The following is a 22,334-nucleotide window of genomic DNA, read 5'->3' as shown; positions in this document are numbered from 1 at the left end:
GGACTGGAGACATGCTTTCAAGGTCCCGGCTGTACAAAACAACCATAGCGCTATGACTGCCATAAGGTATGGGAGTTATGATCACCTTAGCGCTAAGATCACTTTGTATAATGGCACCCTGGACAATTCTGTTAGGAAGGAATATGTGTTAATATGGATACTACTGTGAAATAATGATTTGTTAATGTAGATATTTGCTTATCTGGACGAAATAACTGGAACTGTACCAACAAAAAAATTAGTTCACATAAAAATGCATTTAATTGTTCAAAATGGAGCATTTTCTAATTGCTTATTTATTTCCACAAAACCGAAGAATTTTCTCTCTATTACATGCACAGGTGACTGGACCATGGTCAGGCACCACGGACAAAAATGCATTTAATTGTTCAAAATGGAGCATTTTTTAATTGTTTATTCATCTCCACAAAACCGAAGAATTTTCTATCAATAACATGCACAGGTGACTGGACCATGGTCAGGCACCATGGATGAGCTAATTTGTCCCAACTGAAAATATTACTTTACACAAATGTTGGTATTATTAAAGCCCTGCTCGCTGCACTCAGATGGCTGGCCTGTCTGACAATAGTCACTGTGTGTGTGTGTGTGTGTGTGTGTGTGTGTGGCAGCTGGTCAAGCTGACCCTGCTGTGGGCACATGGGGCATATAGATTACAATGCATAATCAATAAACTTGAATGACATTTATGACCAGATGGCAATCTAACAATCTATGGCAAACTGTATCATTACTTGTATCAAACACTTATTGCAAATGGTAGTCTGATACAAATATTTATTGTAATTTTTGTAGTCTGATACAAATATTTATTGTAATTTTTGTAGTCGGATACAAATATTCATTGTAATTTTTGTAGTCGGATACAAATATTTATTGTAATTTTTGTAGTCGGATACAAATATTTATTATAATCTTTGTAGTCTGCTACAAATATTTATTGTAACTGGGGGTCTAATTGTAATATTTATTCTAATTGGTTGCCAGATACAACTATTTTCTCTTAATGTCAAATATCTGTTATGCTTACAATTCAAAATTATCTAAACCGTTAGCATAAAATATGTTTCATTCCACATATATTCCCCAGATAAATTAAGTTTAGAAAATATACTCTGTAACTTCAAGCTCCACCTATAGGCTGTTCATAAACTTGATCACCTTATTTTCAAAATCACTTAAGTAAATTTGTGAAAAAAGTGTTGTTTTTTTTTAATGTTTTATTCAATTCAGAGGATACACAGCATTGTGTTCATAGTCATTGTATCATAAGAGGCATCAACTTACATGGTACATATCATGAGAAGAAGGTACAGCATGTAACATGACTAGCTGTAAGTTCAAATACTGATGTACCTTGTAACAATTGTAAAAGATATTAATTCAGCATGGCAAGGGGCGGTCGGGTAGCCTAGTGGTTAAAGCGTTCACTTGTCACGCCGAAGACCCGGGTTCGATTCCCGTTATGGGTACAATTTGTGAAGCCCATTTCTGCTGTCCCCCGCCGTGATATTGCTGGAATATTGCTAAAAGCGGCGTAAAACCAAACTCACTCACTCACTCCCCCTTAGCATGGCAATCAGCCTGCTTTATGCTTTTCTCCATTCAACTCCATTTTTTTGCAAAGTAAAAGAAAGGTTTATTAAATAGTTGACGCAAATAGTTAACTAAATTATGATAATATATTTGTCTTATATATATATATAACAGTCAATTCCAGCTTTCCCAGGGGAATAAACGTACATTTTGAGGAATACTGTTCAATACAACATCTTTCATAATAGCTCAAAATCAATGGAAAGAAACATGGCTCGCTAATCGATATCCTTCCCCACATTATCGATCTTGGCCTGTATATATCAGCTGGTGATGAGAATGGTCTCAGAAACACAAATTTGAGCCCTGTATCAGATGTGTTTCAGTGTAAAACAATATCTAAAGATTATTGTCCAGCATATTTACTGTCCTATGCATGAAAGCATATCAGGAGTAACTGGAAAAGGAATCGACATGAACCCAAGAACGGTACAAGTCTAAAAAAAATGGGACTATCAACCAATCATCCAATGTCACCCTGGCTGGGCAGATGTTGGTGACATCTTGCTTTTCGTTTGCTTCCAGATACGTTCTTGTAAAATAAGCAAATAGTATATTACAGTGAGTGATTAAAATACTTACGACCCCGTTGCCAACGCATCGTTTCTTTCCAATTACAGCATCCATCTTGTAGAATTCGTCCTATCGATTAACACGCTTGCCAATGTTTGTAACATTTGACCTTTCCTTGACATAGCGTGACCCGAATAGAAGCGCTTTGATTGGTTGGTTGAGGCACACCTCCAAGAGGCTCCTATTTATCATTGGAAAATTGTGTCGCGTAAACAAACGTGTGTCGTATTTGACAGATAGCTCGCTCTGCCAACCCAGAAAGTGACTTAGTAATTTTTTTTGAGGTTGTTGACGTTTTCCTTAATATTGTTAAACATAATCTGTTGCAATGTCCTATATTTCATCTGAGTTAAAAAGCATTCATATATATGTGCAGAGACCATATAGATCTATTATATGGTCTCTGATATGTGTGTGTGTTTGTGTAGATAATTCGTTGTTTCGTATTTAAATTAACGCTCATAGAATGTGCGCGTAAGTTGTGACACTAATAATTTGAAAACGACAAGGAAATTCTCAAAAAATCAAATCGAAATTATTTTATTCCAGAACCTATAACACGAAGGCTATCGCAGTGCCGTAGCCAGCCCCCCCCCCCCCCCCCCCCCCCCCCTGGTTCGAATCCCGGTTCTACCAGATTATATTTCCAGGTTTGTCATGCACCATACCCGTGCTCGTAGGTTTCACCGAAGTGTTAAACGTCTGAGACCTGCTTTACTTCGGGCTTTCCTCCCACATTAAGCAGACACGCCGTGATATACCTGGAATACTGTTCAAAACTGTGTCAAACCCACCTACCACGAGCATGAGGGCCTGACAAACCGGAAATCAGTCAGGGATTCGAACTGATAAAAAAAATGAACGAACGAGGACGTACGGTAACCGCGGCCACACATCATTGCAGCATGCAGTGCACTGTATAAAAGTAAATTGATAAGGATTCTCTGTCGATATCAGCTGTGACGCCCCTGAAGCGGTTGTATATGAATATTGCAGCATATGGACCAACACTGCCAATAAAACATTTGTTGCAACACAGCCATGAACGTAAAAATAATTACGTTCATGATTGTGTTACAAAACACTTCAAAATATATCTTACCTAATATTGCAAGGCCATATTGTGAAATGTTCGCATGGAAGCTAGCACTAAGTGGAAATTAGAGCTATAGGTTTCATACGAAACCTCCACAATGTGACCTTACATTAGGTAAGTGAATACATCTTAAAGTGTTAGGTTTAAACATGACAGCATGTTACGCGAACAAGACGCGACGCCCTGCGGCTAATATTTTCCTGGCTTATTGTCCTTTTACGTTCTTATGAAGTGTTGTACATTCACGTTTTGGCGTACAGGTGAAACAAGCTTAATTTTCAACGTCGTCGTGCGTGACTGGTTTGAGTCCAGTCGTGTAGGTGTATATCTGCGTCATGCATGATTGGTTTGTTTTGACAGTTTTCACATGTTTAAAGGTGAACACAGATCGTCGATAGGAATGTTGATTTGAAGGGATTAGTCCGCTCCTGCAGCTGTCGCAATATCTGATTGCTTCTTACCGCGTGTCCAGCAATATTTTAGGCGGAATAAGAATAACGCGGTACTACCTTTACATCTGTCTGGTTTTGAAAACCAGCTTATTTTATATACAGCAAACTACGTTTATAACGAACACGCTTATAACGAACTGACGCTTATAAAGAACTTCTTTTTTTTATCCCGGCTGTATATATATATATATATATGCTAATATAACGAACTGCGTTTATAACCAACTACAATTACTGGTCCCTTTGACTTCGTTATAACCGTAGTATACTCTTAAAATAAAATATAGGAACATTTTCGAAAATGACATAATTACAGATATATGAAGGGGTATTGAGATGTGAGGTGAGGTGAAATTGGGTTTAACGTCGCGTCCAAGATTATTGCACTTATATAGTGACGTGCATGTACGTGTGTGTGTGTGTGTGTGTTTGTGTGTGTGGCTGCTTGTACTAGTTCTTGTTTTAGCCCCTTAATGCGGAGCGCCAGACAGGGTAACAAGAAGTACCTTCTTTTAACGTCTTTTGGTATGACGCGGCCAGGGATCGGACCCCGGACTTTCCGTTCTCTGGGCGGACGCTCTATCACTAGACCACGGAGGCGGTCGGTATTGAGATGTGAAAAAGGAAGGACTATAAAGGTGTAACATGACTATCAACAGAACATTTTGCCGATGTGTTGTAAGGGTAGTGAGTGTGTGAGTATGGTTTTACGCCGCTTTTAGCAATATTCCAACAATATCACGATTGGGGACACCAGAAATGGGCTTCACACATTGTACCCATGTGGGGAATCGAACCCTCGAATCGTTTTCGGCGTGACGAGCGGACGCTTTAGCCACTGGGCCACCCCATCGTCCCCTACCAAGAAAGACGATAGGCGTGAGTGAGTGAGTGAGTTGGGTTTTACGCCGCTTTTAGCAATATTCCAGCAATATCACGGCGGGGGACACCAGAAATGGGCTTCACACATTGTACCCATGTCGGGAATCGAACCCGGGTCTTCGGCGTGACGAGCGAACGCTTTAACCAGTAGGCTACCCGACCGCCCCCGATTGGCGTGTGTTGTCAACAATTGTACGTTTGAAATGACTCGATCATGCCCAATAATCGTTGTTACGGCGTGGCATGGTCCGAATCAATCTCCCAGTGACAATTTGAGGGAGTCTTGTGCCCTGGAGTCCTGCAGCGCCTGGCGAAGTTCGGCTAACGGAGCTGGTGGCTTTTGACGTCGGCGAGGTGGCTTTTGACGTCGACGTACACGTCTACCGATCATGTCCAAGACGTTCTCAATGGGGGAAAGGTCAGGACTCGTGGCAGGCCATCACATTCTACAGGATACATGCACGGTGGCGCTCTGGTAGTCATAGTGATACCGCTCATATCATTACAGACCCACCACCAAATATGTCATGGCGTCTTACGTTGACGTTCGTTAAGCCGTATCTAGACACGTCCACGTCTATCTGGTTTCTGAATAATCGATCCTGTTGATCTTGGCCGATCATTACCAATCTGTATCTGCAGAAAACTGTCCTACAGTCTGCAAATCACAGACTGAGCTCGAGACACATAGAACATGCTGGCTACCTCCTGTTGAGTCCTGCTGGTTTGAATCATGCAAATAGCTCCCAGGCGTTCAGCACCTGGATATCACGATTACTGCATTAAAGCAAGAGCAGAGGACTTACGTGTTACTGTAGATAATGAAATTTAATGATACCACAGACTGAGAACGATTTGAGGACCTAAAATCAAGAAGGTGAGGTGAGGTGAAATGGGGTTTAACGTCGCGTCCAAGATTATTGCATTTATATAGCAACGTGCATGTACGTGTGTGTTTGTGTGGCTGCTTGTACTAGTCCGGACTGATACCGATTTATAGTGCTAGCCCACTGAGATACCATGACGCAGTTTAACATGAATACCCTTAATGCGGAGCGCCAGGGTAACAATAAGTACAACAAGTAATCTTTTAACGTCTTTTGGTATGACGCGGTCGGGGATCGAACCCCGGACCTTCCGCTCTCCGGGCGGAAGCTCTACCACTAGACTACGGAGGCGGTCAAAATCAAGAAAGACCCCCTACCCACATGCGCGGAGGAATTACATGGTCCATGTGCAGTGTTTCGAGTGTGTTGTGGCGTTATAGATTTTGGTTCTACCTCTCGCATTCATTTTCATAGCTGATCTTTCGTCTGACAATCAATCATAACATTCATATATTATGCCTTACTGTGCTTGGACTGTAGTTCAGGATCAAAGCAGTAAAGGTCTGTGAATGACATACTTCGGGTTTCCTCATGCATTAGGCTGTCACGCACTGTTAAAACTGTGATAGTGTTGAAGACCCAAACCAGACAACTTTGGCCGTTGCCTTGCATCACAAAACACTACCACTGGTTTGTTTTCTTCATTATGACAATTCGCTGTGCAGAGTTGCGTCCCCTGGGCACGCCAGAAACCTACGATTGTGGGTTCGAATCCGGTTCGCCCCGATTATGTTTCTAGGTTTGTCATAACCATACCCGTGCTCGTGGGTTTCACTGAAGTGGTAAATGTCTGAGACCTGCATCACTTCGGGCTTTCCTCCCACATTAAACTGATACGCCGTGATATACCTGGAATACTGTTAAAAGCGGCGTTAAACCCAACTCACTATTCACCCCCGTGGAGAATAGGTCCCCTGCCCGCTTCACACACCGATCTTAGCGCTATGGCGATCGTAACTCCCACTCTTTAACATTGACTAATAACAATCCTATAGCTGTGACCACTTTCTGGGAAGGGGTCCAACCTGTGCTGGTCGTAGGAGACGACTTAATGGATCGGGTGGTGAGGCTCGGTGGCTTAGGGTGTCATCTTACCCAGATGCCGTGGATCGTTGATCATAAATGAATCACCGGATCCTGGTCATCATCACCTGGTCCTGACTCGATCATGGCAAGGAATGAGGTGTGTCAAAAAGATAATAACACATCTTCTGTTTGTTTGATAAAAGACCCGTGAAGATCCGGGTTAGAATTGGTCTTCAGCAACCCATACTTGTAAGAAGCGACGAACGGGTGGTCAGGCTCGCTGACTTGGTTCATGCATGTCATCGTATCCCAATTGAGCCAGCGTTTATGATAACTTGATTATTTACAGACCACCGTAATAGAGATGGCATATTGCTGAGTGCGGTGTTAAACAAAAAAAACCAAAGAAACAATTTGTTAGAGAAAAGCAGAACTTGTTTCAGGTATGATTGAAAGGCAAAGTTTATATGCCTTGCTCTAAACGTTTGCATTCAACTTGACTGAAACTTATCTGTGGCAGTGAACACATATCCAAGGGCTATACAAATACAGACTGAATGTCCACCATGCTGGTGTATTAACACCTTTCTTTAGATTGATGAATAAGATTGGAGCAAAGTTACTCGCCTCATGTGTTAACCAATCTCATTTCAGCAGATGTAAAACCTTGTCACCTTGGCTTGGACCACAACGTGCATGCAGTCTTGGTCATAGAATCAATTATAGAATCTTGACCAGATTCATGCCACGACCCCTTCCAGAAAGCCATCTTAGCGCTTACACTATGCTACCAGATCGTAGCTCTAAGATAACTTTGTGGAAACAATTTGCGTGTGTTTGTCAAAAATAGTCCACTGTTATTTTTGTTGATAACATATCACCAAATCATAGTGGGGGTGTGGCTGCAAACCTTACATCCTTGAAGCTCAGCAAATACACTGTATATATGCAGGTGTTGACCAATGGGTTGTGAGGATGAGCAAAATTCTTCTTGTGAAAATCTGATAAAAAAAAATAGGTTTGGAAGGACCCTTGTTCCTATGGGCCTGAAGTTACAAATACAAGTAGACAGCAAGTGTGGATACAGGATTTTGTTGAATACATGGCACCAAATGATTTAGTTATATGTTAGTATCATGGACAAACAACTTGTTTATTGTTTATTACAATGCTTCAGGACTACTGCATACCCCTTCATAATGTCATGCTAAGCGTGCCTCCCCCTCGGGATTTGCTCATAGGCACTGGGGCCCCTGTTTGCGATGAACAATATTTGAAGTGTTGACCAATCTCCTAAACAGATACATGCTTCATAAACTTTTGGTTTGGTTTGTTGTTTAACGCTGCACTCAACAATATTCCAACTACATGACGGGGGTCTGTAAATAATCGATTCTGGACCAGACAATCCAGTGATCTATATCATGAGCATCGAGCCACACAATTGGGATCGATGACATGCATCAACCAAGTCAGCGAGCCTGACCCCCCGATCCCGTTAGTCGCCTTTTACGACAAGCATAGTCACCTTTTACGGCAAGCATGGGTTGCTGAAGACCTATTCTACCCCAGAATCTTCACAGGTAGGTTCAAAAACTACAAACACTAAACTACCATTTCAAATTTGTATTTATTGTAATACACATGTTCAGCAACAGAAAGGAAATGTACAGTGGATGACATAAATATGTTTCAATGTTCAATGCTCTTTAAGCCACCAGCACTATAGTTCATAAACAGGTTCAGGATTCAAAATGTCCACAAACATTTAAAATCTAAACCCAGAAAATCAACTTGACCTCTCTTCAAACATCAGTATTTAAGCATCTTTTGAAAATACATAACAATTTGTCAGTAACATCAACAACTGATGACATTCTCAAAAGCAAGGTTTTATACTCAGAACGAGTCATGATAGACACCTAACAGTATTACTCCTCAGACTGATGTCTGAACACCAGTATTTGTTTGTGTTGATGATAGATGACTTGTATTGGCAATGAGAGCATCGTGTCAACTGGGTGATGATGATGACTGCCTGTCTAGTGGTCCATACCCTCAGTCTCGGGGGCAGCTACGCTGGGTTCTGAAGGTGCTGCGGCATCATCCTGGGCCTCCATAGCAGCCTGACAAAAAGGATGCTTACATTTGAGAAATACAGGCACAGGGAGGGAACATTCCTGAAAGGGCATCAGGACCTGTTGTTTTATGGTGCGTCAGCAATATTCAAGTTATATCATCTGTAATTGAGTCGAAGTCAGGCAATCCACTGGTTGAGTGAGTGAGTGAGAGAGTTTGGTTTTACGCCGCTTTTAGCAATATTCCAGCAATATCACAGCGGGGGACACCAGAAGTGGGCTTCACACATTGTACCCATGTCGGGATTCGAACCCGGGTCTTCGGCGTGACGAGCGAACGTTTTAACGACTAGGCTACCCGACTGCCCCCCACTGGTTGATAGGCTTGTGGAATGTGGTGTATAAACACGCACTCACTCACTCAAGTTTATCTAGATGAAACCTGACCGTTGCTCAGTTATATGATCATGATGATTGTGGTTGGAAAATATTTAAAAAATGTTAAGAGCGTCAAGTAACATTTTCCAGTAAGTAATCGGATAGTCCTGTGGAAAAGCATCTTTATGCAACATTTCAAATAATGTCTACCAAGCATATACAGATGTTTCTCATTAACTTTGTCACAAATCACATAGTGACATGACTAATATTCCATCATCATTCATCAAAAGAATTTCTCCCATTTCTATAGTACAGCAAACTTAGGCATCACAGTTCAGCTCATATCATGTTACACTGACAAGAAGAAGTAGCCAAGAAAATTTGTGTTTCAGTTTCAATCATCTATACTTCCAAGTGTGTGCTGACAGACTTACCTCCCCTTCCTCAGCTGGTGGCGGTGCACTTCTCTCCTCGCCTTCAATCTTTGTCAGCTGGTCAATGTCAAGGTCATTACAACAAAACATGTTCTTCAACATACTCAAAATTCAGTGGAAAAATCTACTTTGGGCTTAAAAAACAAAAGAATTGGTTCTCAGCCAACGAAAATATAGTGCAGATGGGCGGTGGTTGTTTTTTTTGCGATTGTTCAAACAAGTATGTAACTAAATAAACAGTTGTGTGCTATCAACCTGAGGCAGGGAGGGGCTCCTTATATAAACAAGCATACAAAAAACAAACTCTTATTGCGCCACAAGATGTGCAGTAAAGCAGTGTGCATGTTAAGGGAAGTAACTGTGTGCTAAATTGGATTGGATTGTTTTTAAGTATCAGGATTTCTTTGGGGGGTGGAGAATGGAAATAAAAACAAAATGTGCAACGGACTTTATTTTATGAAGATGTGGGCCGTGCCTGAGAACCAAGACTATTATCTTTTTTTTAGCCTTATCACAAGGATAATTTGCATGGACAGTGTTGAATTGTCAACTAACAATCACTTTTTTATTCGAAAAAAAATTAATTATAGACAATAGGGCATGCTGATCTCCATTTGTCCCTGCATTACATAGCATGTGATAAAGATGGAAATGGCCAGTACGATCGACCATGTTCATGTGAACTTTTGATGAATTGATCAAGGTCTTGGTGTTTGTCACACGAGTTCACACTACAAGTAAACACAGAAGAGATAAAGAGACCAGGCTTTCTGTTGTCTGTTGTTTAACGCCGCATTCAGCACTATTCCAGCTATATGACTTCAGTCTGTAAATAATCGAGTCTGGACCAGACAGTCCAGTGATTGACATCATGAGCATCGATCTACCCAACTGGGATACGATGACATGCATCAACCAAGTCAGTGAGTCTGACCACCCCGACCTGTTAAGTCATCTCATACGACAAGCATGGGTTGCAGAATGCTAATTCTAACCGGGATCTTCACGGGTTGCCTTAAAAGGCAAACAATCTGGGAACAATATTGGGATGACATTCGCATACATCAGTGCACGCCCCTTTCACAGATGTGTGTCTCAGCATCATCAACACATTTGTGTTTGTTTACCAGTAGTAAGTATAACATGTCAGTGTTGACAAGATCAGTGTTGACAAGATATTGATCTGCAAAAAGAATCATTAGTTAACAGGTACTCTGCAAGTCTGTAAGGTATTGTGCAATTATTTCCCTAAAATGAACTGAAGGATACATATGGAGCAACATCGTCATCATCGTAGATTGTAAAGTCCTGTTCTCTGCCGACAATCCCAATGGAGCAGTTCTGTAAGATAAAATATCAGCTTGAATAATAATTGAGTCATTACCACACCTTAAGCATCAAAGCTTTCTGAACAAACAGTCCATATACTAGGTACTCACATAGAACACACACACAGAGAATTATGAAAGTCTGAACATGCTGAATGTGTTGCAGAAAGATACAAGATTTGTTTTGTTTGTTGTTTGTATTACGCCGCACTCAGCAATATTCCAGCTACATGACGGCGGTCTGAAAATAATTGAGTCTTGACAAGACTGTCTGGTAATTGTCATCATGAGCATTAATCTATACAACTGGGATTCGATGACATGCATCAACCAAGTCAGTGAGCCTGATCACCCATTCTCATAAGTTCCGCTTATGACAAGCACAGTCTCCTCTTACAACAAGCATTGGTTGCTGAAGACCTATTCTACCCCGGATCTTCACAGGTTTACTGAAGTAACAAGTCAGCATCCTATAACTGCACATCCTGGTGCTTCATCAAACAAACATATTTTTGGTAAACCTTGCTTTGATGCGCTGACAGAATCATTAACACAAAGTGGATTGTGATGAAGGCATTGCATCATCTACAACGGCTTGAATCTGGAAACCAGTTCACCTCCAGTATTCAAGCTTATCCTTGGAACATAGGGATACCATCGTCGGTACATTAATTCCAATTCAACCATCAACAGATCAACTGACAAAACGATACAGGCAGAGACACAATGGGCTCTGCCCTCGAGAACACACCATCCCTCTAGCACCTGTGACCCCAATATTAACTCCCCCATTGAGTTACTCAATAAAATCCCAATCTCATAGATTACAAACACAACACAAAATGTATGTATTCCAAGGATACTAACAAACTCGGACGCCAAAAGAAACTGAAAGCGATACCATGTGGAATGCAAAGGGACATAACTCTGTGATCGTAGTATGTGAAGACCACTGGATATTATAAAAAATAATTTAACACCATGTTCACCTTGGTTGTGAGCTCCAAGTCTTGGGGCAGCGTGTCCCTCAGAGATCTCATCCCGTGCAGGATCAGCTCCTCAAGAGTACCTGTCGGTGACAAGGTAGAAAATTTGCACCAGTTTCTAATTCACTTGATTCATCCCTGCATCCATAGCAGAAATTCTGTACAAGTTGATTGCAAAATTACCTTGACCTCTATGCTAATTGCAGGGATGCATCTATGTTCTACTGCACCCATTTAGAATCAGTCGTTTGGGCAGCAGTTTTCATAAAGAAGGTTGAATATAGAAATCTGGCAGCTGTGATTGGATGTTTTTTTCATGTACATTCATCCGGTAATTTAACTGACAATGATTTTCAATATTTAGTGCTGACTTTTTAAGCATGATGACTTCAGCTGAAAGTGGATATCATCATCGATATTTTCAAGTACATGACTTTTGGTGCGTAACTGGGGTTGATGTGTTAGCTTCCAGTATTTGGAAGAGCTCAGCTAGCCAAAATTTGAGTTTTCATGGCAGCTTTAAGGCCAGACTATGCATTACATGTATATGTAAAGGCTTCGAATGCCTATTTATTTAAAATATATATTTTTATATAACATCTCTATAGAAATCTATGGAAAAACGTTTGGTTTTGTGTAACCTCAAGGATTCCAAACTAAGTGCCAATGTCAGGTAAAATGCAAAAAACATTACATAATTTGTTTAAAATTTGGACTTTATTAACAGGTATATTTTTTTAAATTCGAAGGTATTTCAACATAAAATTTCAAATTGCATTCAATGCAGTAAGGCAAAACTGTACATTAAAGCTTCTCCCTCTTCATCGGTCCTGTTATCAGTGACTACTAACATCCTAAAACCATTGACATTATAGGAACATATGAACATGAACATAAATATGAACTGGGAAGTCCATAATTACAATTTGAGAAGTTTTACTGCTATTTGATGCAGACAGCAGCACTCACAGTCAAGGAAGGTGTCAAGCTTTCTCTCCAGGTATGTTCTGGCAGACTGGGACCTGGCTCCGATGGCCATGGCCTTGCAGTCGAAGTAGTTGGCCGATGGACAGGTCTGGTAGATGTGTGGACCTTGTGCCTGGAAGCATATGTCTACATCATCAAAACATTCATGAATCACAGTGAGTGAGTGAGTGAGTGAGTGGGTCGTTGGGTGGGTGGGTTTGTTTTACGCCGCAGTCAGCAATATTCCAGCTATATGACGGCGGCCTGTAAATAATCGAGTCTGGACCAGACAATCTGAGGATTGATATCATTGATATCCACACAATTGGGATCGATGACACGCAATTGGGATCGATGACATACTTCAACCAGTGAGTCTGACCACCCGATTCCTTGCGAACTAAGCCCCTCTTCCCTTAACCCCATAGTTATGATAAATTTTGGCACGTCCCTCTCCCTTTCACTGTATCATTTTTTCATGCCAAAATACACATTATATTGCCCAAGTGTGTCATCTCCTATTTGTTCACCTGAACAGCTGCAGCGATAAGATGCAACCTTTGACTGCACACTATGTAATAAATAGTTATATTTTAACCATGCTTCCATCATGATCTGTCTGAATAAATAAAAACAAATGTAAACAAATTCAAGTTTAATACCTCAAGGTGGCATTTTTCATGCATACCATGTTTAATGTATTTTACTCTGCTACACAAAGACTTACATCATATCCTGCCACTAAGAGGCCAACTCCAAAAGGTCGCCTCCCGTAACGCTGAGTCGGTACCTGTGATTCTTAGCAAAGTTAAGGACAAAGGATCTCTCACTCAATACAAATTATCTCTCATTGAATACAAAATAATATGTACAAAGCATTGGACTTATACACAGAAGGTTCCTTGCCAAAGAGGGCTAGAAGTCACATCTACTAGCCCTAAACGTGAACTAGACTTTACCTACAGGTAAATTATATTTTGTCTACGGGAAGAAGTAAAAGTGTTTTCTCATCTTGTGACAAGTACTGAGTTCACTGTATTAAGTGTCCTGTTCCAATAACGCACCAGACCAAATTCTAGACCAATCTTTATAAGCACCCAAACTGAGGCCAAACATTTACCAGACAATGCACATTTTCTTGTGTATGATACAGATTATTTTACAAAAAAAATCAGCAGCGCAGAAAGGGTATTTAATTGCCAGATTACTATATCGAAAAAGTGTTTGTTTCATCGACATTTGAACTATAGTAAGTTTGTTCACTAAGGCATACATCTGAAAACAAATTGAACTTATTGTGTATGGTTTTTCATAAGTCCCAGCCATGTCGATTCTCAGAATAATTGAAGAAATTAACCGGATTATTATTTTCAGAAATTCAGGTAAATTTAGTACACAAATAGGAATTGTGCTCACAGAGTAAGAATCCTAATCAGGATGAACTATGGATTTTTTTCACCGATCAGCAGATCCTAGAACAGTTGAGGGGAGATAACTCCACCCCACCCCCCATCCCACCCCAGATAAGTGGGCTACCTATGCACTGACCAAATTTAAAACAGTGAATGTATAGTTAATGTGTAAACAAGATTTAATGGTGATGTCGTGTCAGCAATGTTTGTCACGTAACACACCATATGGAAATCCATTTTTTACTGTCATTTTTTCCTCACAAGGATACTATCTCCGATCATGCTGACGAGTCGGGACACCGGTAGAGGAGTTTCATAGGCATACCGGGAATTCAAACACTCAGATCGCATGAAGTTGCTGGAAAAATGGAATGAACATATTACAGTAAATTCAAGAAATGACAAAAGGGAAGTGACTAATTTACACCAAAACAAAATACACTAAATATTTGCTGTATCAAAAAGGAATATAACATCAAATGGTAAGAAAAACATCAAGAGTGATTTGTTTTCCATTTCCGTAAAATGAAATTTGACCATCAAGAATTTTTTAAGCCAGTGAAGACACGTTAAAGATGTATATTTCGACGGACAAGCAACTGAAATATCATTTTCTGAACAAAACATATACAATACGGCAAGTTGAAAGGTAACCTGACCATAAGAGTCGAGCATCAGCTGTAAGACCTGCTATAGACACACCAACATGGTCATCAACGGGAATTATTTTCTTCTGGTGAGCTGACAACTCAGACGGGGCTCGCTGAAACAGAACAGTCAAGTTTATCAACATTGTGAACAAGATGATAGATTCAGAACAAAACTTCTATTAATGCGCTTCCTGAACTGGCACATGAATTACAGAATTACCTCCCTTCCATATTATAACTTGCTTGTGTAATGCAGCATTGGCAATTTTCCAGCTATTTCACTGCAGCCTAGGGATGGCTATCGATTTATATCATAGAGATCAATTATCGTTGAGTGGGGACACATTTATGCATGGATTACTTTGTGGACATGTGAGATATACCAAAACTAATTGCTTTCTGTCTTCAGTAATTGATAAAATTGACAATAACATAGACTAAAATCTAGTCTCTGAAATGAACATATCGTACATAAAAACAGTTGTTCAGTTATCTTAATAAAAATATAATAAAAAGGAGCCCAGTGACTCTCTGCATTGTGCAGGATACTGCAGTGATCTAGACTTGCCAAACATTATAGACTTGCATGGGCTGTATTTGATATATATTTGTATCAGGGTCTGTAAGACAGACTAACAATAACACATCTATTTCAGTAAATTTAAACTTTATTTCATCACAATAGTTAATGTAAGATATTATCAATGACACAATTTTCATATCGATAATCGTTAATATTTCTTCCCATCGACAATAATTCCAATTATCAATCTTTTTAGCCAGACCTACTGTAGCCTGTTCTGGTCTGGACCAGGCAAAACAAAGATTGAAAACATAATGATTATGAGAATGCCAACCACCATCAGGGTACAATAACATCGAGTCTGACAACCTGATCCATCTTGTCCCCTCAGATGACTAGCATTGGCTGCTGGGGACCCATGCTCTAACACAGAATACCCCCAGTTTGTTTTATACATATATAAGAAAAAGACAAAAGGATATTGTCATGGTAATAATAGGTCAGTATCATTTGTTTCTTGTTTAACAAAATTCCAGCTATATGATGGTGACTGAAAATACTCCAGTCTGGACCAGACAATCCAGTGATTGACATCAGAGCACTGATCCTGACCACTCCATCTGGTAAGTTACCTCTTGCTAAAAAGATAATTTGAATGGGACTTATATTCTTACCAAGAATCCCCACGAGCAAGATCATAACAAGAATACACCACATTCAGTTTGATGGCATTAGTTATACAGTCAAGTCTCGTTAATCCGACACTCGTTAATCCGACATTTGGCTTTATTTGACACAAATAATGGGAACTGATTAAATCAGTGCTATTTATCCCTGTTAATCTGACAGGCTCGCACTCCAACTTCCACACACCTAATTTGCAACGAATTGCTGAAATCACTCATTATTCAGTCTCGTTATCCAACACAGTGATCAACGTACTCTGTGGTCATCTGCCCGAGAGTACATAGCCCCGTGTTTTGATGCGAGACGAGTCGGCGAGTAGCTGCATATTTCAATGGCTGCAGAGATTAAACTTGCTTAACAATATACAATTACTGTTTTAAATAAAAAAAACAGGATTAATCACATGCCTCAATTTCATTAAAATCGGATTCAAAGTCTCGCTACTGATTAGAAAACATATTCCGCTGACAATGTAACACAACAATATGAATATTTCATTTTTCATGTTCCTACTTGGTTGTATCGATATCTATCGTGTAGTTGTCCAATTTTCGATCACGAACGTTCATACTACCTAATTTCATTTATCCGACATACTCGTTAATCCGACATTATCATATGCAACCAACAATGTCGGATTAACAGGACTTGACTGTACATGTGTTATAGGGGTAGAGATGATCATTGGACTGGACACTACCTTGAGGGCAACAAGAACAGCATGTGTCCGGGACTTGAGACCCACTGTGGCTGACCCCTGCTTCACCGCCTCCATGGCATACTCAATCTGGTGAATACGACCCTGTCACAAGAAAAGAAAAATACAATTGTTGGTTGCACTGTGACCCAAGTTACTGAAATTCTTACAATGTTTTAGTTTTACAGAACTTAACATTCAAAAACAGAAAAAGGACACAAAATTGATATTTTGGTTATCGATCAAATGGAATGGTCCATCATCAATAAAGATTTTACAACCAATTCCAACACTGTTTCAAACATTGTGTTCATTGGTGAATGTATCTCTAAATATTGGATTAGATGCAAACACTTTAAAAACTCTACCCCACCCCTATTTCCCTGTGAACAATAGATAATCCAGCATTGCATAACTAGTACAAATGATTGCCGCAATTACAATGCAAAAGATGAGAATACCTTTGCCCTGGAAAAGTCAAATTTAATTTAACAATTAACTTTAAAATATTGGAATGACAATTGCCCCCCATAGCTCTGTTTTACAGTTGTTTTACATTACAAATTACATATCATAGTTACCTGTGGACTCCAAACTGTGACATCATTATCATATTGGTTTCGAAACTGAAAAGTAAAACAATTCATTTCACAGTACACTCTCATAAAACTCAAACTGGATAAGGTTGAACACATAAAACTTTGTTTACTTGTCATGTTTGATGTCTAACACATAAGAGTCACCTGTACATACCCTGGACCTGGATTGACAAGAGCAATGGCAAAGTTTACTATTGTGGATTTTAACTTCATTCTGTCAATGCAACATTTTCATATTGGTGCTAGTTTGTTCGTTTGTTTGTTTGTTGTTTAATGCCGCACTCAGCAATATTACAGCTATATGACAGCGGTCTGTAAATAATTGAGTCTGCACAAGACAATCCAGTGATTGATGTCATGAGCATCGATCTACGCAATTGGGATACGATGACATGCATCAACCAAGTCAGCGAGCCTGACCACCCGATCCAATTAGTCGCCTCTTATGACAAGCATAGTCACCTTTTATGGCAAGCATGGGTTGCTGAAGACCAATTCTACCCCGGATCTTCAAGGGTGTAAGGTACTAGTATCAAGCAAGACACAGATATCATACCACGCTTAGTCTTTGTCTAAAAATCATAACACTGCTTGTCAACTCACACCCTTCAGGCTCTTGGACTAATAAGTCATGCTGAAGACCCGGGTTCGATTTCCGACATGGGTACAATGTGTGAAGCCCATTTCTGGTGTCCCCTGCCATGATATTGCTGGAATATTGCTAAAAGCGGCGTAAAACCGAACTCCCTCTCTCACTTAGTCTCATAAGAGTGGATTTCCAAAAGAAAGGTTTGGCTGTATTCAAAGGTAAACATTGTAAATGGTTTGAGATCAAAGTAATACAACTTTGTGATATTCTGTAATTTGCACTGATTGATCTTGTGAAGACTGGTGCAAAATCAGCACTGGACTTTATTAGAACATGAGGGCATTAATCTACAGCTATTTACACATGATGTACAAGCAGCCACTGGATGTCGGACAGTAAACGTGAAGCTGTGTCACTGTGAAATTACACCCAACAATTATGGACCAGTTAAGTTTAGTTTGTTTGTTTACACCACACTCAGCAATATTCCAGCTATTTGACCAAGATAACGGAAGAAAAGAAAATTCAGACAGTCTGTAAATAATTGAATCTGGACCAGACAATCCAGTGATTGACATCATAAGCATCTATCTACACAATCATGATATGATGACATGAATCAACAATGTCAGCAAGTCTGACCAGCCAATCATGTTAGTCGCCTCTTACGACAAGAATAGTTGCCACTTAGACAAGCATGATATGCTGAAGACCAATTCTAACCTGGATTTTCATGGGTCGACCAGCTTAGTACTAATGATGTAGTACAAACAATCAGTTGGCAAACAATAGCATACAATTTCACATTATTTGCATGATGAACGTTAATCAGTTGTTATTATATCGCAATTTTACCTTTGTGAAAAGATGTCTTTAATCCGTTCAAAATGCCTGATCGAAAACAGGACAATATGATACGGGGACCTACGTTTCAGAATTGAGGAAATATCTCGACTTAAATAATAGATTTTTAGAGAACTAACTAACAACCGAACAAGAATCCCATACGAATAAGATCAATTTAAACTGGCAAGAATACGCAATGGACAAACATTTAATAGTGTTTATAATATGACAAAGCTAAATTGAATCAAAAGCATGCTGATACCGGCAGAGCCGAAGTAATTCAATTATTGAATTTACATGCTACGCAAAATCAAACAGAGATGACAAAAATGCCAAACATCATCACAAAGTGTCCAGGATTATCAACTTTACCATGTTTCTTGAACTGTGGTTCCAAAATGATCAATCTCAAAGCGTGACTACGCGAATATATTTACGAAAGACACTTTCTCACCCTAACAAATAGAAGAGTTCCAACAATGATTACGTCCCTTGGATGCGTTTGCGCGTTTACTCCCTTACTTTCAAAACAAACGGAAACCGAATTTAGAGAACTGACTACACCAGTTAAAGTATAGGGGCTGCGATCACAGCTCTAAGATCTCTTTGTAGAAGGGGCTGTGATTCACATGTGGTCCTTTATATCGAGCAATAGTGTATGTAGTGAAATCCCGAGCCACGGGTTTATGAAAATGTGGGTTACAAGGGTTTATAAAGTTTGTGATATTATTCATATTTTTTAATTATGTGGTCCGTATGATGATGAGAGAGAACAATATGGCATCAATGTCATGTTCATCATAATTTTAATAACAATATCTGTAAACATATATTAAATGTTTCACCAACGTTTCTGAGAAAATTTTGTTTATATCTTCCCATCATCAACAATAGTGCAGCTTATCGAGAATTTTTTTTATGTATATTAAAACATCATTTCCACACACAGTGTCACCTCTGTCACTTAGACATTGGGGTTGGGAGTGTTGGTTGGGTGTCAGAGAATTTTGATGCACTAATGTACTGAAAATATTGAGCCTCCCCTTATTTCATATTTTTGGGTGACACTCTACATGTCTTTGTACGTTTGTTTCATGATCTCCCTGAAAAGATTTAATGTTAATGCACTCATTCACTCACTCACTCTATAAACCTGAGATCGAGAGACAAAAACACTTTGACATTTCAAAGGAATGCGGACTTGGACCAGGTCAGATTATAATATATATTCCGCAAATACATAAAAAACGATATGAAAACATCATCATTGTAAGCGATGAAACAGAGTTAACTTACGCCCTCGTCTGAGCATCGATCGAGACGCAAATTTCTACGCGGGCATAAATTTCATATATTGGTAGGCCAGTGCAATGTGTGTTTTTTTTCACCGAGGGATGACCTCTTCAGAACTTTCAAAGACAACGGAAAACCTCTAAGTACAAACTTTTTACTTTTGTGAGTGAGTGAGTAGGGTTTTACGCCGTTTTTAGCAATATTCCAGCAATATCACGGCGGGGGACACGATACCATAAATAGTGAGTGAGTGAGTGTGTATGGTTTTACGCCGCTTTTAGCAATATTCCAGCAATATCACGGCGGGGGACACCAGAAATGGGCTTCACACATTGTACCCATGTCGGGAATCGAACCCGGGTCTTCGGCGTGACGAGCGAACGCTTTAACCACTAGGCTACCCGACCGCCCTACCATAAATAGGCTTCATACTTGTACTTTTGTAGATTGAACAGAAAAAAATATATAACAAGGCAGGGTTTTATCACATGTAAATACTGAATCTCGTTTTTAACTGCAGCCGAAACGTTTATAAAATCCGGCAACCTGGCCCTCTAAATAAACAGCCTAGCCTCGTTAATCCGGACCCCGTTAAACCGGAAAACATCACACATGACGTCATAAACGTGTGACGTCACAGAAGGGAACGTCACATTTAGCCACATTGTGCTAGAGACGAGGCGTGGTTTCTCTTCACGGAAACTTTGTAAGGCGATTTAATCTAAAATACAGCTTGTGTTACTCTGGAAATCGGTTTCCAATACCCTCATGGATATGGCTCTTGGTAAGTAATATTGCTGTCAGTATTATTAACCCCAAACGGGTTTACTGTTAGATTAGTTGTGCGGCGCGAGGTCTCTAAAAAAGGATTAAGCCTAAGATTAAGAACGATCCAGCAAATTCGAAATGGATTTTTCAACAGATTGTAGGCGGCGGGTGGTTGTTTTTCACACCAGTCTTAAACTATTGAATAAATGTGCGATACTTCTTAAACGTGCCATCATAAAGCTGCTATAATATTTGTATTTCTCTCCAGAATCCATTTATTTTTATTCTTTTCCTGAAACCAATTAAATCTGTATTGAAACGTGTCTGTCTTAAATCAAGACAAAAAAACATATTAGCCGATTTCACACAAGCAGCAGCTATCGTAACTAATATAGTTTATTTTCAAAACATGACCAAATTAGAGTTCTGATTCCCCGTACTTTCCATTGGCGTGCCTTGCATCCACTTTTACTTTTTATATGTTCATCTACCGTGTTGATAGCTGGATGCCTGTATTGCTTGCAGTGTGTGTGTAATTTATTTAAATCAGAACACTTGTAATGTGATGATTTCACTGTCTTCAGATCCTCATCTAACGTGGGCTCATCAAGCCGGACATCACAATGCTGCAGCAGAACTATGGAGAAAATGTCTGTTCCCGTCGGACGCAGAGCGACTGGTGGAGTCTGTGTCTAAATCAACGCCTCCCGCGGATGCCGCGACTCCCCCTTACCATCAGCGCCACCCTGAAAACTGTCAGTTACCTCAATCAGCTGGGGAGGGGTTTCTCCGCTCACTCCCACGCGACCCGTTCCTCGGCCTCACAATCCATGGCTACATGTTCCGCGAGGTCATCCGCTGTGGTGCTAACGCCACTGTGTACAATGTGTTCAAGGACGGAAAAGTATTTGCAGCCAAAGTGTCGCACCCAAGAAACAGAGACCCGATGGAAGTGTCCAAAGCATGGACCACTGAGTTTAACATCATTGGTCAGGTCCAACACAAGAACATTATCAAAGCCTATGAACTATTTGAACACAAGGGCCGCCATGTCATGATACTGGAGTATGTCGGCGGATCCAACCTGGCAGAGTTCATTGCCAGGAAGTGCCAGGCTCGCAGACAAGGTGCGATGAAGAAAGTCATGAAACAAGTTGTCACGTGTCTTGAACATCTTCACAGCCATGACGTAGTCCATGGGGACATAACACCAGACCATATACTCATTGGACAGGGTGGAAAGGTCAAAGTTATCGACTTTGGCGATGCGATCAGGCTTGGTACCGGAAGCTACAATCCACAGAGCAAGACAAGGAATGTTGAAGACAAGATAATGAAGTCCTTTGACATGTGGATGTTTGGTGCGTCAGTGTATGAGAGTCTGACGGGAAAACCACCTCAGTTCATCGCCCAAGACCACAGTCAGCTGGACGTATCTGGTCTTGACATTCCTGACCGAAAGCTTGTGTCACTTTTGAAGAAGTGTCTTGACTTAAATCCTTTAGATAGAATTACAGCCAAACTTGCTCTAAAGAACGACTATTTTAAACGATTTTTCTATTAA

At 40.1% G+C, this 22,334-nt stretch overlaps 3 protein-coding genes across 3 annotated transcripts in view; 1 reads left to right on the top strand and 2 right to left on the bottom strand.

Moving 5' to 3' along the window:
* The window catches only part of LOC139473635 (phenylalanine-4-hydroxylase-like), a 44,839-nt gene extending 42,536 nt beyond the window's left edge, over positions 1-2,303 (bottom strand). Inside the window, exon 1 of the mRNA XM_071256309.1 lies at positions 2,200-2,303. Within this exon, the coding sequence (XP_071112410.1) occupies positions 2,200-2,244 (45 nt within the window). The 5' untranslated portion in view covers positions 2,245-2,303. The remainder of the gene's footprint in view (positions 1-2,199) is intronic.
* Positions 2,304-8,151: 5,848 nt separating this feature from the next.
* On the bottom strand, positions 8,152-19,174 carry LOC139473935 (proteasome subunit alpha type-1-like). Its single transcript, XM_071256757.1, has 11 exons — positions 19,082-19,174; positions 17,257-17,301; positions 16,679-16,780; positions 14,778-14,881; positions 14,388-14,476; positions 13,434-13,504; positions 12,710-12,839; positions 11,744-11,823; positions 10,696-10,767; positions 9,427-9,483; positions 8,152-8,659 (listed from the first exon to the last, which is right to left on the bottom strand). Exons 1-11 carry the CDS (start codon positions 19,082-19,084, stop codon positions 8,576-8,578), a joined length of 837 nt encoding a protein of 278 aa, XP_071112858.1. The 5' UTR covers positions 19,085-19,174; the 3' UTR covers positions 8,152-8,575.
* A 2,161-nt stretch (positions 19,175-21,335) lies between these two features.
* LOC139475539 (uncharacterized) lies at positions 21,336-22,334 on the top strand. The gene has a single exon (XM_071258729.1). It carries the CDS (start codon positions 21,336-21,338, stop codon positions 22,332-22,334), a length of 999 nt encoding a protein of 332 aa, XP_071114830.1.

The sequence above is a fragment of the Haliotis cracherodii genome, unplaced genomic scaffold (genome assembly GCF_022045235.1).
Source record: "Haliotis cracherodii isolate W230 unplaced genomic scaffold, xgHalCrac1.p SCAF_3, whole genome shotgun sequence".
In the NCBI taxonomy this organism is placed as follows: Eukaryota; Metazoa; Mollusca; class Gastropoda; order Lepetellida; family Haliotidae; genus Haliotis; species Haliotis cracherodii.
This window is presented reverse-complemented; position numbering and strand designations above follow the sequence as displayed.

Excerpts from the sequence above, each read along its gene's own strand:
- LOC139473935 (XM_071256757.1), bottom strand. Across the intron at positions 16,781-17,256 it reads TCACAGTTTGGAGTCCACAG|GGTCGTATTCACCAGATTGA; the intron begins GTAACTATGATA and ends TTCTTGTGACAG. Across the intron at positions 14,477-14,777 it reads GCTGATGCTCGACTCTTATG|CAACTTCATGCGATCTGAGT; the intron begins GTCAGGTTACCT and ends CCATTTTTCCAG.
- LOC139475539 (XM_071258729.1), top strand. The coding sequence starts at position 21,336 with ATGATTTCACTGTCTTCAGATCCTCATCTAACGTGGGCTCATCAAGCC.